The sequence below is a fragment of the Equus asinus genome, chromosome 3 (genome assembly GCF_041296235.1).
Source record: "Equus asinus isolate D_3611 breed Donkey chromosome 3, EquAss-T2T_v2, whole genome shotgun sequence".
Taxonomy (NCBI): domain Eukaryota; kingdom Metazoa; phylum Chordata; class Mammalia; order Perissodactyla; family Equidae; genus Equus; species Equus asinus.
In genome coordinates, this window is record NC_091792.1 from 91,158,562 (window position 1) to 91,176,409 (window position 17,848).

The 17,848-nt window shown below is 36.9% G+C and overlaps 1 protein-coding gene across 10 annotated transcripts in view; it reads left to right on the forward strand.

Annotated features, from left to right (window-relative positions):
• FAM13A (family with sequence similarity 13 member A) overlaps positions 1–17,848 on the forward strand; it is a 313,429-nt gene that overhangs the window by 26,122 nt on the left and 269,459 nt on the right. For 9 of the 10 annotated variants that reach the window (XM_070505399.1, XM_070505400.1, XM_070505393.1 and 6 more), the window contains one exon: positions 16,341–16,530. In XM_070505399.1, the coding sequence (XP_070361500.1) occupies positions 16,374–16,530 (157 nt within the window). In that variant the 5' untranslated portion in view covers positions 16,341–16,373. Of the gene's footprint in view, positions 1–5,556; positions 5,751–16,340; positions 16,531–17,848 lie in introns of all 10 variants that reach the window. The other variant, XM_070505397.1, reaches the window with a different exon arrangement.

Consider the following 17,848-nt stretch of genomic DNA (forward strand, 5'->3'; position numbering starts at 1 on the left):
GTGCACATCCGTTCCGTCTCAGATGATACGGAGGCTGGTCAGTGCATCGCCTTCCCTCAGGTGGGCATGTAGTCTACATCAACAAGGGTAATTAATGTTGAATGTCCAAATAGACAAGCCCCGGAACCTGAGTAGCTCAGGGAAACAAAGATTATTTTGCAGATGACTCAAAGTCTGATGCAGTTTTACAGACTCTCTCCTCCATCTGGTGACTCTGGTATCCAGGCTGCCTTATTTCTGTGATGTATTTCCTGTTGTAACACGTGACTGTGTACCCCTAGGCTTTCTGTCAGGGAAAGGAGGAGATGGAGGAGGCACACATGCTTTTACCTGCCTCGTTCTGGAAGTGACTCATTTCTCTTCTCACAGTTCATAGCTTTGAACTAGTTGTATGTTCCACCTGAATGCAAAGGTGATTGGGAAATGTAGAGAAATATCTCATGGAATATTTGTAAACACTCTCTCTGGCCCGTAACGTAAATTGCTCAAATCAAACAGAGAAAGACGTATATTCCCTGATTGGGATAGCAGTCTGTCTCTAGTTCACCTACTGAATGTAAACAAGGACTTCGACACCCCAGCTGCTGCTGGCAGACATCTATCAAGAGGAAAGGCAGCCTAAGATAACTTAATACATCAGTGAGTGGCAGGAAAGTGGGGACATTCATGAGCCAATGAAGCCACCAATTGGAGTCATCTTTTCCTCTCCATCATTTATGTTATTATAATGTGATAATAATAGTCTCTATTAGCCAGTTGGAGCTGGAATCCTAATTACTTGCAGTCAAAAACATCCTAACTGATAATACCTCATCATGCAATGGCTTGCTGTTCTGTGGTTGTGGGAAGCTTGTCATGAATTGGAATGAGGCAGGATTTGAAGGCAGGAGACATGGCTTTGAGTCTTGGCTCAGCCTCTTGTTGGCTGTGTGACCCTGGGCAAGATACTTAATCTCTCTCACCTTCCTCACCTGTCAAATAGGGATAATAGCAGCCTAAATCAGATGGTTATGAGAATCAAATCAGATACTACAATGAGAATACATTGTAAAGTATTCAGCATCATAAAAACAGTACCTTTGTTATATGGTAGGCTACTTTCTGTCTTGCCTTAAGGCGGTTTCCTTAATATTGTCGTAGGTGAATTCTACTTTATTTTAAATAAAATGAAAGAAATTCAGTGATCTGAAGGGACTGTTTATATTATTGGACTTAGACTAAATTTTAAACATGATTGAATGTTTAGTTTTGCTTTTTTGCCACAATAACCAATGATGAAGTATCAGAAGACTAGACTAGTAATAGTCAAATGAAAGCATGTATATTTTCTTCTGCTAATCTGAATTGTATTGCAAAAAAAATTTTCATCTCTGCCATACAGAATTCAAAAATCAAATGTGGTTAATAACACGGTTATAGATTAGCACTTAAAGGCTGGTATAGGTAAAGCCACTAGCATCTAGGTTACTTGTTTCAGGGTCAGTTCTTTGGAAGCACAGTTGGTTGTGTGGATTGGCTTAATGTTCCTGTGCAGAAGATTGTAAGTAAGCTTTAGTGACAGCGGTGGAAAATGCAAACTGGCATGAAGTAGCATATAAAGTGAAAGAATGGGGTTATTGGGTAGAGAAGACTATGCTAGGGTGGTAAGTTAGATTAGATTAAATCTGATCTAAATCTTAAAGCTTACTTAGGGAAATTAAATTCCAAAGAAAAGGAAGAAACCTGTGTCCAGTAGTTTCTGAAACCACAAGAAAGCATGCTTGAGTTGTTATCTGTAAGCGTGAAGCTATAATGGTTTATAAAGAGGTACTGTGGCAAGTAATAGCCTTCTTAAGTTTATGTAAGTTATTTAAGTAAATATTTATATGTTCATATAAATAACAGGCACATTGGAGACTTTTAAAAATTTATTGTTCAGGGGCTGGCCCCGTGGCCGAGTGGTTAAGTTCACGCGCTCCGCTGCAGGCGGCCCAGTGTTTCATTGGTTCGAATCCTGGGTGCAGACATGACACTGCTCATCAAACCATGCTGAGGCGGCGTCCCACATACCACAACTAGAAGGACCCACAATGAAGAATATACAACTATGTACCAGGGGGGCTTTGGGGAGAAAAACGAAAAAATAAAATCTTTAAAAAAAAAAAATTTATTGTTCAAAATCAGTCATTTATGGGAAAAAATTCTATATGGTTTTATTTTATGACTAGGATTTATTACAGCTACTCCTTTAAGACTAAGTTTGGAGGGCTTAGCAAAGCAGATATCAAAATAGTAAGAATTAAAACAGTTTAATAATGCTAGTCACTTGAGGAAAAATAATTGCTGGATTTCTTCCTCACTATAGATGGATCAAGGATATAAATATCAAAGTGAAAGCATAAAAATACTAGACAAATATATGTGTGAATTTAAAAATTAATTTTGGATCAAGGAATGTCTTTCTAAAGAAGACCCACGATAGAAGCCCTGAGAGAAAAGATAGTTGAATTTTTCTGCCAGACAACTAAAATGTCTGCACAACCCCAAATATCATAAACAAATTAAAATGCCAAAAGAAAACTAGGACAGATATTTACAACACACATCACTAAAGCCAGATTAATTTTTTAATATACTAAAAGTTCCTACAAATCATTAAGAAAACTACCCAAATAAAAAATGGGCAAAGCTTAGGGATAGGAGGTTCACAAATAAGAAATGTGTGTTAATAAACATATGAAAATTGCTCAGTCTCATTCATAGTTATAAATATTGGCAAAATTTAAAATTTTTAACGCCCGAGGTTGACAAGAGAATGAGAAGCAGGCACTCACATGCTGACAGTCAAACTATAAACCGCTGAAGCATCTTTGTTGGGCAGTGTGGTAATAGGTACCACAACTTATAATTGATGTACCGGTTGATCTAGCAATCTCACCTCTAGGTATTTATCTTACAGGTACTTGTACAGTTATATAAAAATGTTCATTGCTGAAATATTTGTAAAGCAAGAACTGTAAATAACCTAAATGTTAGTAAACAGGATTGATTAAATCAATTATAATATCTCTATATAATGTAATATTAAACAGCTATATGTGCCAATATGGAAAGACATCCAAAATTGATCAAGTAGCAAAAATAAGGTGCATATATGTACAATAGTGTAGTTACATTTGCCTTTTTAAAAAGTATATGCATTTATGTGCTTAATTATGCATAGAAAATTTCTGCAAGGAAACAAGAACTATTGGGCTGGGATAGGTAGACTTTTCAGTTTACTCTTGTATGTTTGAGTTTTGATCATGTGCCTATTTTACTTTTATTAAATTTAAATTAGTAAAATTAGAGGCTGCTCAAAGAATAGGGAATGGTAGCTCTGTCCAGAAGAAATAGATTGGTTTACAAACATAAAGGCAATGGATATTACATTTGAATGTGTACAGTACTTTTACAGATATATATTGAAACATTTAAATTACTTGAAATTGTCTAAGGTATAAAAGGAAGTAGATTTTCCCTGCAAATTCCACAGGGCAGACCTAGAGCTGGGAAGAATGTAATCAAGCAGTTTCAATCCAGTAGAAGGAAGTGTCTGAAGATTCCAGTGTCTAAAAATTAAGCTGGTTGTCTTATGAGGTGGTCAGCATTCCATCACCAGAAGTAAGAAGGAGAAGGCTGAGTGGTTATGGGACGACTTGTTACAGGCTTCTCTCATGGCATTAGAGTTATGAGGTGAGACGCCCTTGCAGGGTTCTGGGCTTCTCTGAGTCGTGTACTACTTAGAATTTGTAGCTCTCGGCCAATTATACTTTTTCATTTGTTAAACTGTCAGAAAATTTAGCACACACATGCCTTTTTTCACCCCTGTAGTCACTTCAGTTAGGGCTTCCTTTATTTGGAGGACTGGATTATTAGCCAAAACTGAGGGCAGGATTCCATGATCTTAATGATAAAGCTAGGCCCTTAGGAAGGCTAACATTTTAATTGGTAAATGGAGTCATCTTAGCTGTAAATACAGATTTTTTTTTCAGATGAAAGAATTAGAGAATATTACTATAGGTTTGCTAAATTTTTACTCTTTCACTGTATGAAAAATGTACAAATTACTGAAAATTATGCAATAGAAGTCAGTTGAATGTTTCATTAATTTCCAGAGATTCTTTTAAGAAACTAGTTTTAGTTAAAATGTAGATAAATGATCTCAGAAATTATTTCTCTGATTTACACTGTAAATCACAAAAGTCTGCAAGTACTTACATGCAACATTAGTTTTAAGCACATTTGGTATTTCTGAGGCTATATGTTTTAAAACCTTAATTTTTCCAAAAGCAAAATGTCTTTATAGTTCTTATTTTTTTTAATTAGGTCTTTAAGTTGAACTGAGTCTTTGTAACTTTTTAAAAAAAGTTTTCTGCTTTCAAATTTACATACTGCTAAATTTGTTGAGAAACAATGGCAAAAATAGCCTTTCCAGGAGCATTTTTCAAATTTGACTCATAGCAACCTCTTGCAAGACAGTTCTCTTCTGTTTCAATCCTCTTTGGCTCTATTAAGACTGCCAACAATGATGAGCAAAAGGTTTAACATTAGTGACATTACGGACTGTCCCCTTTTTCTCCAAATAACCAAGGGATTCTAAGCACGTGAATGTTTCTGTGCTTTCAGATTTTTAATACATTGGTATAGCAGTGGTAATCACTTAAAAGTGAGCCACCCCAGAACTTACGTGTTGCATCTAGAATTATTGAAGAGGGAGGGGCCGGCCCAGTGGTGCAGCCGTTAAGTTTGCACGTTCCACTTCGGTGGCCCAGGGTCCGCCGGTTCAGATCCCAGGTGCGGACATGGCACCGCTTGGCAAGGCATGTTGTGGTAGGTGTCCCACATATAAAGTAGAGGAGGATAGGTATGCATGTTAGCTCAGGGCCAGTCTTCCTCAGCAAAGAGGAGGATTGGCAGCAGATGTTAGCTCAGAGCTAATCTTCCTCAAAAATAAATAAATAATACATAGAATTATTGAAGAGGGATAAAGTGTGCTATTATAATGAAGAATGTGGAATGTTTCCAAAAGCAGATTAATTTCAGTGTATTCTTTGTACTGATGCATAGTCTTATTTTGGCAGGAGATTACCAAGCACTTGATAACTTTTTTCTATGTTTTTAACAGCTCTTCTGAAGTGTAATTTACATACTATAAAATATACTCATTGAAAATGTTCAATTTAATGATTTTTAGTAAGTTTACCAATTGTGCAAATATCGGTCTAGTTCCAGAACATTCCATCACCTCAGTAAGATCCTTTGTGCTAATTTACAGTTAGTTCCCATTCCCAACGCCTGCTCTCCTCCCCCACAATCTCAGACAACCACTAATTTACTTTATGTTTCTATACATTTACCTTTTCTGGATATTTGATGTAAATGAAATCATATAATGTTTATTCTCTTGTGACTTGCTTCTTTCACTTAGCATAATGTTTTTGAGGTTCATCCATGTTGTAGCATGTATCAATATTTCATTCCTTTTTATTGCTTAATAATCTATTATATATCACATTTTGTTTATCCATTCACTAGTAGACATTTGGATCATTTCCAGTTTGGGCTGTTAAGAATAATATTGCTGGGGCTGGCTCCATGGCCGAGTGGTTAAGTTTGCGCGCTCCACTGCGGTGGCCCAGGGTTTTGCTGGTTTGGATCCTGGGTGCAGACATGGCACCGCTCATCAGGCCACACTGAGGTGGCATCCCACAACTAAAGAATATATACAGGTGTGTACTGGGGGGCTTTGGGGAGAAAAAGGAAAAAATAAAATCTTAAATAATAATAATAATAATAATAATATTGCTGTGAACATTCATATAGAAGTCTTTGTGTGGATGTAGTTCCGTTTCTGTCAGGTCAGCACCTAGGGTGGAACTGCAGGATCATATGGTAGATTTATGTTTAATGTCTTAAGAAACTGCCAAACTGTTTTCCAAAATCATTGTATCATTTTACATTACCATTATCAATGTATGAGAATTCCAGTTTCTCCACATCCTTGCCAGCATATTGTTTTGTTAGTCTTTGTTTATTATAGTCATTCTAGTGAATTTGTAGTGCTGTCTCAGTTTCTTAATGACAAATGTGATGGGCTTTTTTTTCATATGCATTTTATCCACTTATATATCTCCTTTGGCTAAATGTCTGTTCATATCTTTTGCCCATTTCTTTATTGGGTTGTTTGTTCTTATTGAGTTGTAAAAGTTCTTTTTACATATTCTGGATACAAGTCCTTTATCCAGATACCCAACCCGCTAGGCGTGGGTTGTCCTGTCTGTCTTTCTCTTTGTCCTGTCTTCCAAATCAGTTCAGCCAGAACCAAAGCTGCTGGTTTTCACTCTTGGCTCCCCCATGTTAGCACTATTGTGCCAACCCAGCGCCTGGGGGAGTGGACAGGTCTGGGAGCAGGCACGGGAAAGTGTGCCACAAACTCCCACTGTTCTTAACTTCATCAGCTTTTTATGAATAAGTGTTTCTCAGTGTGTGTTTTGCCTTTGGTCAGTTTCCAGAGCCCTGAAATGGTGGTTCTGACAGTCTTGTCCAGTTTGTATTGTTTTTTCAGGAGAGAACTTGTGCACTCTTTTATTCCATTGTCACTGGAAGTCAGCAGTAGGTGTTGACTTTCTTTTATATAGAGAATTCTTTTTATAACAGCCTTTAATTTTTCTTGGTATAATAGTAATATATCTGGTGTATAAAATTTAGGAAATACCAAAAAATAAAAAAGAGAAAATAAGAATCATCTAAGACTCTATAAGCCAGAAGTAAACATGTAATATATTTGTTTATGCCTTATAGTTTTTTCTGTAGTACATAAAGTTATAAAAACAGATTATACTTGACATTAGTTTTATAGCCTTTTTCTCCCATATAACAGTATATTGTGATATCTTGAGTCCCATTTGTCTAAGATCTGAGTCTCGCTCACTGTTACTTGTCCTCCTGTGTTTGGACACCTAGCCTGGAAAGAAGCCCCAGCTTTTGCTGGGCGTCGCCAAATTGCCCTCCATAAATTTGAACCACTTTACATCTCACTTCTTTTGTTCTTGCCAACATTAGTTTCTCTTTTCTTTAAAGAAAAAATTTCCACATGTAGAAGGAATGACAAATGGTATCCCGCTATTGTTGTGACCTATCTTTGATTACTGGGAACCTTACCTCCTCCTGAGAAAATCTATTCCATCTCCAGAAGGCACTATTATTTCTTCTTTATATATCTTAAGATCTGTCTCCAGCTAACCACCCCTCACTTCTGGTTCTGCCCTCTGAACCACATGGCAGCTCTTCTAAAATCTGGAAATATTTCAACCCCAAGTCTTTTGAGTATAATTGTTTCAGGTTCTCCCTTCCTTCCTCATGTAACATGATGTACTTTATTTTTCTTTTTTAAATTTTAAATTTCTTTTAAAAAATTTCTTTGCTCATCCTTTCTTTGAAGTCTCTCCAGCCTTCTATTAATTGGTTCAAGTTTGTTCTCTGGTAGTTTTCTCAAGAAAGGTTCAAGTGTACAATATTCCCTTAGCCTTTGCATATTCAGACTATAGCTTTTATAGTTGAAGGACAGCTTGATTGGTTATTAAATTGGACTAATGCTTTCTTTCCTTAAACATCTTGTAAGTCTTATTCTATTGTCTTCGAATGTTAAATACTGCAATCTCTAAGTTTGAGGCCACTCTTATTTTCTTTCCTTATTAAGGCATGATTTTTGCCTGGCTGCCCAAAGGATTCTTTATTGTCGGTCTAATAGTTTCCTAGAATATATCTTTGTGTGGACTGTTCTAGGTTTGTGATTTACCTTCAGTTTGTGGATTCAAGCCTTCTATTTAAACAAAGTTTTCGTGAATTACATCTTTAAATATTCTACTCCATTTTTTGGTATTTTTCTTTGGGGACTCCAATAACACATTTGTTGGTGTTCATTTAACCGCTTTCTGTAGCTCTCTTTCAGGTCTTTGATTTTTTTGTTTCATTATGTCTACTTTTCTCGTTTATGTCCTGTATATCCCTTGCTGGGCTGTCAATAGTTTCTGTTCTCCTTTGTGCTCTTTATAATTTAGTCTTCACTTCTGAAAGGTTTTTGTCTTTTCCTTTTCTTCCTTTCCTGATTTCTGCCAGTCTCCATTTCACATTCTCCTACTGACTATCTCTTCCCTAAAGTTTTGTATTTCTGCATTGTGGTATTGTTTCGTCGTCGTGATAGATTCATTAACTTTTTAAAAAATTGTGGTAAAATATATGTAACATAAAATTGACCATTTTAACCATTTTTAGGTGTACGATTCAGTGGCATTAGTACAGTCACAATGTTGTGCAACCATTACCATTATCCGTTTCTAGAACTTTCTCATCATCCACAACATAAACTCTGTTACCCATTAAACAATAACTCCTCATCCCCCCCTCCTCCCAGGGCTGCTAACCGTTGTTTTATTTTCTATGGATTTGCCTAGCCTGGATATCTCATAAGTAGAATCGTAGAATTTTTGTCCTTTTGCATCTGGCTTATTTCACTTTGCATGATGTTTTCAAGGTTCATCTATGCTATAGCATGTATCAGAATTTTATTCCTTTATAAGGCTGAGTAATACTCCACTGTGTGTATAGACCACATTTTATTTATCCAGTCATCTGTTGATGAACATTTGGGTTGTCTCCACTTTTTGGTTAATGTAAATAATGCTGCTGTGAACATTGGTGGACCCGCTTTTAGGCTTTGTACCCTGAAGTGGAATTGCTGGGTCATATGGTAATTCTATATTTAACATTTTGAGGAACTGCCTGTTTTCCACAGCGCTGTACCATTTGACGGTCCCACCAGCGATGCACAGGAGCTCCAGTTTCTCCATGTCCTGGCCAACACTTGTTATTTTGTGGGTTTTTTTTGATAATAGTCATCTTAATGGGTATTAAGTGGTATCTCATTGTAGTTTTGATTTGTGTTTCCCTAAGGCTATTGATATTGAGTGCCTTTTCATGTGCTTATTGGCCATTTGTATGTTGTCTTTGGGGAAATCTCTATTCAAGTCTTTTGCCCATTTTTGAAGTGGGTTGTTGGTTTTATTTGTAGTTGAGTTTAGGAGTTCTTTACATATTCTAGATATTAATCCCTTATCAGATATATTATTTGCAAATTTTCTATTCTGTGGGTTGTCTTTTCATTCTGCTCATAGTCTTTTAATGAACAAAAGTTTTTAATTCTGATGAAGTCCAATTTTGTTGTTGCCTGTGCTTTTGGTGTTATTTCCTTATTAACTTTTGTTAGTTCTTTCTGTTGTTAGGTTACAGTTTCCATCTGCTTCTTGGCAACATTTTTCTGATGAGTTATTTCAGGATAGTCATGGTACTTTTTAATATTTTTTTAAAAGTTCTGTCTCTGTATAGTTGCTGGCCATGTTCCTTTTTTCTTACTCATATTTCAATGAGATGGATTTTTGTGGCATCTGAAGCAAGAGGTTCCTGTGGGGTGTTGTTTTAGGGGCCAAGGTAGCTTTTCAAGTTTCATAGCCCTGGGACTCCATCTCTGTTGCTACAAAAAGGGCTGTTTTCTTCAGTGTGGCCCTTCTGCCTGCCCATCTCTCCCTGCCCTCAGAAGCTAAGCTGGGACAGGAGAGCTCTTCACAAATTTGCCCACTAAGGTAATGCACTCACTATTAGGTGGTGCATTTTTCTGGTGTTTCCTGCTATCTGCCCTCTTGGGGTCCCCTTCGGTACTTTCTGCACCTTTTTCTCCTCTTCCTCTAAGCAGTTGAGCCCTGTTCAGCTCCCTCTCTAAGTGTGCTCTGTCTTCAAGGAAATAAATCTTTGTCGGAGATTTTAAAACCTTCCTCTGCTGGGCCCTGCTGTGGTCTGCAGACCCCCCACAGTGCTGGCATGACTCTGCCTGAGCCTCCTGCCCCATCCTCACCTTTGCTGCACTGATGCACAAATTGGAGTTTACAGCTGTTCTGTCTTCTGCTGCTTTGCTTTTCTTCATCCTCCTCTTAATCTGCGTGGTTTCAGGAGAAGTGATAACATTCACAAGATTTGTATTGTATTTGTTTTTAATAGTTTCTTAAACATTTCAATGATACTAGATAGGGACTTTTTAATCTTTTTTAGTCTAAGTTGCGGAAATTAGTTGAACTTATTTGTTAGATATAAGGTGATCTAAGATAAGTACATATTTATTTGGATAGAGAATTTTTTTTTAAATCTTCTCTTAATTAAACCTAACTTTTCTTTAAATGCTTGAAGATTCTCGGATCTTTGCTTTTCAGATCATAGACCTCTTTGAGATTTTGATTTTTAAAAATGTTTCACGTACTTTTGTGGATTCCAGGTTAAGAACCATTGTTTAGATCTGCAATGCACATAGACAATAGATGCTACAAAATGTTTGTGTAAGGATAACTAATAAGATATACAAAAAGTGCTTTGAGTTTTTAAAATTAATGAACGAGATTTGGAAACACTGATTTATAGGATGCTTCTGATTTCCTTAACCTAACAATATGTTCAGTAAATAGTTTTTGACATTCTTGACAGAGCATTATTTGAAACTGATTTTTCCTCCCTTCTCACGTAAAAGAAGTCTGTAGATAGATATTCTGGGCAGACTCTATGATGTTATCAGGATACAAGTCCCTTTTTTTCTATTTTGCTGTCCTTAGAAATTAGCTTCTAGCTTCTGGGTTGCTACATAGTCACAAGATGGTTATCAAGCGTTACTTCTGTCATCTAAGCAGAAGGTGGGTATAGGGAAAAAGACTGACGTGACCTCCCTAATTTTTTTTTTTTGGTGAGAAAGATTGGTCCTGAGCTAACATCTGTTGCCAATCTTCCTCTTTTTGCTTGAGGAAGATTGTTGCTGAGCTAACATCTGTGTCAGTCTTCCTCTCTTTTCTACGTGGGATGCCACCACAGCATGGCTTGAGGAGCGGTGTGTAGGTCTGTGCCCGGTATCTGAACCTGCCAACCCTGGGGCCAACAAAGCAGAGTGCATGAACTTAACCACTACACCATGGGGCAATCCCCCTTGGCCTCCCTCTCAAGGAGTTTTGCTGGTGGTCCTAACAACTTCTGTTTACATCTCATTGGCCAAACGTAGATATATGGCCATCTGTAACTACAAGGATATGCTGCCAGGAAGGTGGGTCTGTTTTAACTGGACACTTTGCTCCCCACCCTCTCAAACAAAATTAGAGTTCTGTTACTAAGGAAGAAGAGAGTTCCTTAACTCAAACTCTATGAGTGTCCTTTTAAAGAACTAGTTACCAGGAAGAAATTCTTAATCAACATTTTTAGCATTGATTCTCTTCTTGTGTGATATACCTTTACATACATTATCTTATCAAACTCTCCCAACATTTTAAAGTATGTGGTAGTATTGCCATTTAACAGATGAGGACCCAGGCTTGGTGTAGATGAGAATTTTTATCAGGTCCAGAGGCTGAGTGTGAGGGCGACCTGGCTACAGCACTTGTCCTCCCAGAGATCCCTAAGCTTGACTTGGCCAGCGTGGCCAGACAGAGAGCATGGTTGTCCTTCTTTATTGTTGCTCCTCTCCAAAGCTGCACACTTGACCAAAGAAGCTGATGTTCCCTGTGAGAATACACAGTTCAGTGTCAAATCCAGGGTTCAAACCCAGGTACCCTAATTTCAGGTGGAGTCTTTCTCAATGACCCAACCCCATCCAGGCTGATATGATTGTCCATGTCTCTGTGTAAGAACAGTCCCACAATTGTTATTGTTAACGTTTTAATTGCAGTTTGAAGAGAACATGTTCCTTTCCCTCCTGATTGTGCTGTCAAAAATGGCGCTGCTCTTTTTTAGCAGGAGGTCTCTTTGAGAGGTCCCTATTTTTATTCTGATTTTTATTAGTGAAAAATATCAAGCATTCATAAAAATCGAAAAGACAGCAAAATGAACACTTCATATACTATTCACTTAAAAATTATCATTCTACTATATTTGTGATCATGCTCTCTCTCTGTGTGTATATACATATACCTGTGCAGAGACAGTGTCTGAAATATTTTGAAGTATTTGAAGACATCATGATACTGTACCCCTACTTCAGCGTGCACCTCATGAGAATAAGGAGCACACCACAGCTGGGATACATTAGATCTTACACAATGCTATTATACGGAATAACGTTTACAATAATTCCATCTAATATCCAGCACATATTCAGACTTACCCAGTTGTCCCAAAGAGACAGTTGGCTAGGTTTTTTTTTTAACTAGGAAGGAGTCAAGATTCATAGGTTACACTTGAGGGTTGTATGTTTTAGTTTCTTTGAAATCTTCAGTCAGTCTTTCCCTCGTGACGTTGATGTTTTGGAGAGTTCAGGCCGGTTATCTGTTAGAATGCCTCTCGTTCTGAATTTGATTGTTTCCTCATGGTCTGTTTAACTTGTCCTTTTAGCTCCTGTGTTTCCTGTAAACTGTATGGTAGATTTAGAGGGTGGCTTAGCATCAGCTTGAACATTTTTGGCAAGAATACTTTATAAATGGTGTGTTCTGCATATTGCACCACATTGGGAGCACATAATGTCAACTCTTCTCATGATTAGTGGTGATAAATTTGATCTTTTGAGTTAAGGTGATTACACCCAGGTCAATCGTACAGGCAAATTTTTTTCCTTTGTTACTAGTATGTGATCTTTGACGCTGTGAAAATGCTGTTCTCCAGCAGCCTTTCACCTGATGTTTTAGCATCCACTGATAATCCTTGATGGAATGATTTGTGGGAAATAGTGACTTTCGAATTCTGTCATTCCTTCTCTATTTAGCTGCAGCATTCTCCTTTGAAGAGGACTTTTGCTTTTTAACGTCTTTCTCTCGCTTTTCTTAGAATCACTGGATTCAAGGATTTTTACTTACACGATATGTTATAATCATTTACAGTTCTTACTCTTGGTGCTCCACTTGCCCAAATCTGGCCAGTAGAAGCCCGTTTAAGGGGCCCGCAGGTCTTTTTGGCATGCCCGTTAGTCCTTGAGCCTTTCCTTGCTTTCTGGAACAAGATGTCTCAGGCTCATCTTATGCCTTCCTCACGCCCCTTTTATTTGGCGGTGGAGTGGCTTTCTGGTCTACACATTCCTGCTTAGATTTATTAGTCCTAGCCCCAGTTGCAAAGAGTTTTAAGGCATGCAATTCTCAGTTTAACCAGCAATGTAATCTGATTGTCCTTCCAAGTACCTTAAATTCACGGTACTTACATTCTTGGAGGATTGCCTTAAGGAAATACAGCCATTGATTTCAGTAGTTTAAAATCGATTTTGTATTAAGCTCTGCAAAGAGCTGCATGTGGTGGTGTCCTGCCTGGGCCCTCATAGAACCGCCAGGGTTGAAGGTTCTGGAAATGTGATAGTTTGTCATGATTAAGAACTCAAGTGCCAAACCAGAGCACTGGGGGTTACATTATAGCTCTAAAAACAGATAATCATGTAAATTTAGGCACGTTTCCACATGGCTTTTCATTTCCACAGTTGTTTTATTTTTCCATGACCAAGGGACTGTTTAATATTTGTTATTACTTACCAGAAAGGATGTTTTATATTTGTTCTAAGCTGTTGTATATTTTTAAACTACTGAAGTAGTATAGTGGTTTAGATATAAACTACAAATAACATCTCATTATCGCTTCCTGTTAGCTGACTCCTTCACCAACTAGGCTCGATGAGCAAAACTTGATAATATGTATTTTTGGTCACTGAAGAATTGATCTAGGTGTCTCTGAAAATATAATTGTTTTGTTTTATTATGGTTGTTTTTAAACAACATTCACTTTTTAAAAAGTGTTAACCTGAATTAGATTCCCAGTTAGAAACAATCAGATGTTCCTTCCTTACTGTGATTACATATGACTTGCCGTGTAGTGTGGCTCTATATTGCATAAAGAGATATTTTAATTTGCAATCACTTCAAACTGTGTGAGGTTAATTGCATGTCTCTAACTTGAAAACTTTCCGAAACGTGATGCCAAGATGGCTTATTTCCACCGTCTGTTAACAGGAGACACAACATGCTGACTGAAATTTTGACTAAGGGACAGAGTGAAGAGCCGAAAGAACATTAACTCAAGGTTTTAAACTCTAATATAGAAAGAAAACTGAGAATTTCTAGTAAAAACTTGAAGAATTCTGATACTTATATACAAAAAATTATTTTGTTCTTATTCATCAGTCGTATTTTAGGAGATTAGAGATATATGGAGAATAGTAATTAAATCATCAAAACTATCTACCACCCAAACGTGTTTTGACTGGGATGCCTTCTTAAATGACAATCTTTGGTCTACACAGATGTTTAGTACAGGAGTGGTTAAGTCTCTCTCCATTTTGTTGAGAAGAAACCAGAAAAATTTTCTGGAAGAAGGATGACGACGATGATGATTATAACAATCAGTACTTAGGTGCCAGGCACTGTTCTCATTCCTTTATGAATACAAACTCATTTCAGCCTCCTGTATTCCTATGAGTTAGGAACTGTTAGTAGCTCCATGACACAGATGGAGAAACTGAGGCACGCAGAGGTTAAGTGGCTTGTCCAAGGTTGACAGCTAATTACATCAGAATGGGATTTGAAACAGAGTCTTATTCCACAGTCCCTGCTCTAAACTACTATATTGTCTCTGCAAGAAGATAATAAAATTTGCATAATTTAACCTCATATTGTCAGCTGCTTCTAATGCTACATTTGAGACTATTTTCAAAGTTTCATTATTACTTGTAACTTTTGGCTGCTTACTCACCAGATAATACCTGGTTGACTGAAATTCCCCATGTGTTCAGTTGAAGAAGATTGATGTATTTTTAAATCTGCAAGAAAAAATTATTAGCTCTTACAAATTTGGCTTAAGTAACAAATTCATCATTTCCTTGGTGACAGAGATCAGAGTTCTGGTCCATACCCCCACTCCATAGTAGCTAACATTATGCCTTATCTATAATATGAACAGATACCAAATCTATATTCTAACTTTTGCTGAATGTTCACTAGGAAAATCTGACTTTCAAGTGTGACCTATAAGAAGATGCAAATATGTCCATGAAATAAGATTCAAAATTGAAGTTACAGGAACCCTGTTCAAAATCAACGTTGTAAAATTTGTGTAATTGTCGTGTGTCACATACAGCATCTATCATAGTTTCTTACTGTAATTATACACAAACTGCACTGTAGCATTAATATAAATCTAAATTAAGGAGCAGAACATGGACTTAGAGTAGATGAAGCTATCTCTTCCCAGTTCTGTGACTTTTGCTAAGTTACTAAACTCTCTGATCTTTGTTTTTTCAACTCTAAAATGGAAGTAATGTTTCTACTTCTAGATTATAACAGCTGCACAAGCTTGCGCTTGTAATATTGGTGCTTTGCTTACTTACTACAAATCACCAACAGTGAAAGTTTCCCCAATCTGCTGCCTCTGTCCCCAAATAAAATTGTTTGCATTTTGCCATCTTTTCATCATTTAGACTTACAGATAACATTTATATAGGACATCTGCTTTTTAAAAAAATCCCTCATTTAGTTTTATATTAAACCATATTAAAATTTACTTTTTATAATGCTTCTTTGGGGAACAAATTTCTATTAAAAGGATGAAACAAATTTTATGGCTTTTTCACTGTGATGATAACTTGAATTAATTGGATGTAAGTTGTATTTTTTATTTATACTGTGTACACTCTTGTGGAAATTTTTAAAATTGTGACTACCCGAAAGTTTGCTGTTTCAGAGATACAGCATTTTGAACCTCAATGAGAATTGAGTTGATTTTATGTGTTAAAATATTAGAGATATTCACGGATGTAATAAATCAGAGAAATAACTGTTCACTCTACATATATATATGTATACTCTTTTTCTAACACTTCGAATTAAATCCACCGTAAAATGTCTAGATAAATTTTCATTTTTAGAAACATCCTACTGTTTCAGAATCTGCATGGGGTTTCAGTGTCCTTATAAATCTTTTCTTTTCCTGCTAGCCGGGTACTTCTGAGTCACACCCCCTGGTTGCTGTAGTAATATATCTTGGATACTGCAGTGTATTGCTCTCTCTCATAGTTATACTTAAGTTGTGGCTTTAGGTTTCTCATTATTTTTCACTCTTTTTAACCATTATATCAGCGTGCATCATTCGTAACACTGAGCAACCTGTGAGAGATGTTAGAGATTTTGATTTGAGTTGAAGTAAAAATAAGTGAAGGACCTCTACTGTACATCTCGAAACGCTTACATTTTAATTCAGGTGTTTCTGTTGTAACCATGCAACCTCCCGTGGTAAATATGACTGACTGCTCTTTTTTCTTACGCCCTTTTAAGCAAAGTAAAGCAGCGGTTCGGCTGAAAGAAGACATGAAAAAGATAGTGGCAGTGCCACTCAATGAGCAGAGGAATTCTACCTATAAAAAATTGTTTGGAGTCAGTCTCCAAGACCTTGAACAGCAGGGGCTCACTGAGAATGGCGTTCCAGCTATAGTGGGGAATATCGTGGAGTACTTGACAAAGCATGGTAAGGCGAGTCATGTTTTCGTTCTGTTGTTTGTACAGTCCTCACAGGGAGAAGAATGTTTTTGTGTGAATTACTTTATAATGCATGATTAGATTATTCCCTAAAACACCTTAATTAGAATGTCGAACTATTGTGTAATACATTTTTCCCTTATAAAAGGATATTAAGAGCATTATTACTGCTTGACGTTATTTTGACAGTAATAATTCAGTTCACCATGGAACAAGCACGTTAATTATTGAGGTTTCTAGTTCGGAATGATTCCTAGTTTTAAGTGGTAAAACACACTGTTCTAATATTAATGGTGAGTTCTCTTGATTGAACAAATTCCAACTGATAGTCAATTTTTTAATGTAATAGAAGACTTTTTGGGTATCTTTTTCAGCCGAGGTCGTTCATGAACTTATTGGATGCCTTAATTGCCTTCATAAGCTCAGTGGAGATACCAAAAAGAGTATGATATATAGCCTATTATGGGGGGGTCATTTACTTTTGGAGTGATAAAATTAAGTATATGAAACAATTGAAGAGTAACTTAGTACATTGCATGCTAAAAAGATCAATTCTCTCTCTGTTATTGAGAGCCATGTTGTCTTACAGCATTTTTATGATTTTATTTAAAATAAGACTTAAAAACTTGGGTAATTTGAGAGAATATCTTCTACATTCATGCTTTTCAAACTAGGACAGTATCATGAGAGAACTCCAAACTATATAATAAATATCAATAAACTTTAAAACGTTTGGAAAGGAAATATTCTGAGGGAAACGCTTGGAATTTTCATTTTCTATAGTGAAACAACATTTTTAAACTAAAACAAGACTCAGAGTAGAATATAAAATTTGTGGGAATTTTTAAAGGTAGAACTTTAAAGAAATTCTCTATTCTGTGCGGTTAGCTCCCGGCCCCGTGCCTCCCACGATTACGAGTCCATGCCCTCTGCTAGGAAGAGTCCTTCGCTGCAGATGCGTGAGGAGCACAGAGCATCTGTTCCTCTGTAGGAACGCGTGTTGGCTTGTGACAGGGACTGTGTGGCAGACAGTTCAGAACTCAGAAGGTCAGGCGCTTTGTGTTAATTGACACAACAGCCTTTTGCTCAGGCTACTAGGTACCTAGATGACAAAATAATATTTGGTTCTGAAAACTCAAGAGCCAGGCTTGCATTCTTACCTTGCGGGAGCTATCTCCTTATTTTTGGAGGAAGATAAGCTGCAGAAGGGCAAGATTCTTAGAGAACAGCTCTGGCTTTGTTCAAATACTTTAAACAGGTTAAACGCAAAAGGTGTTCTGTACAGCATGGCGGGAAGATGGGACCGA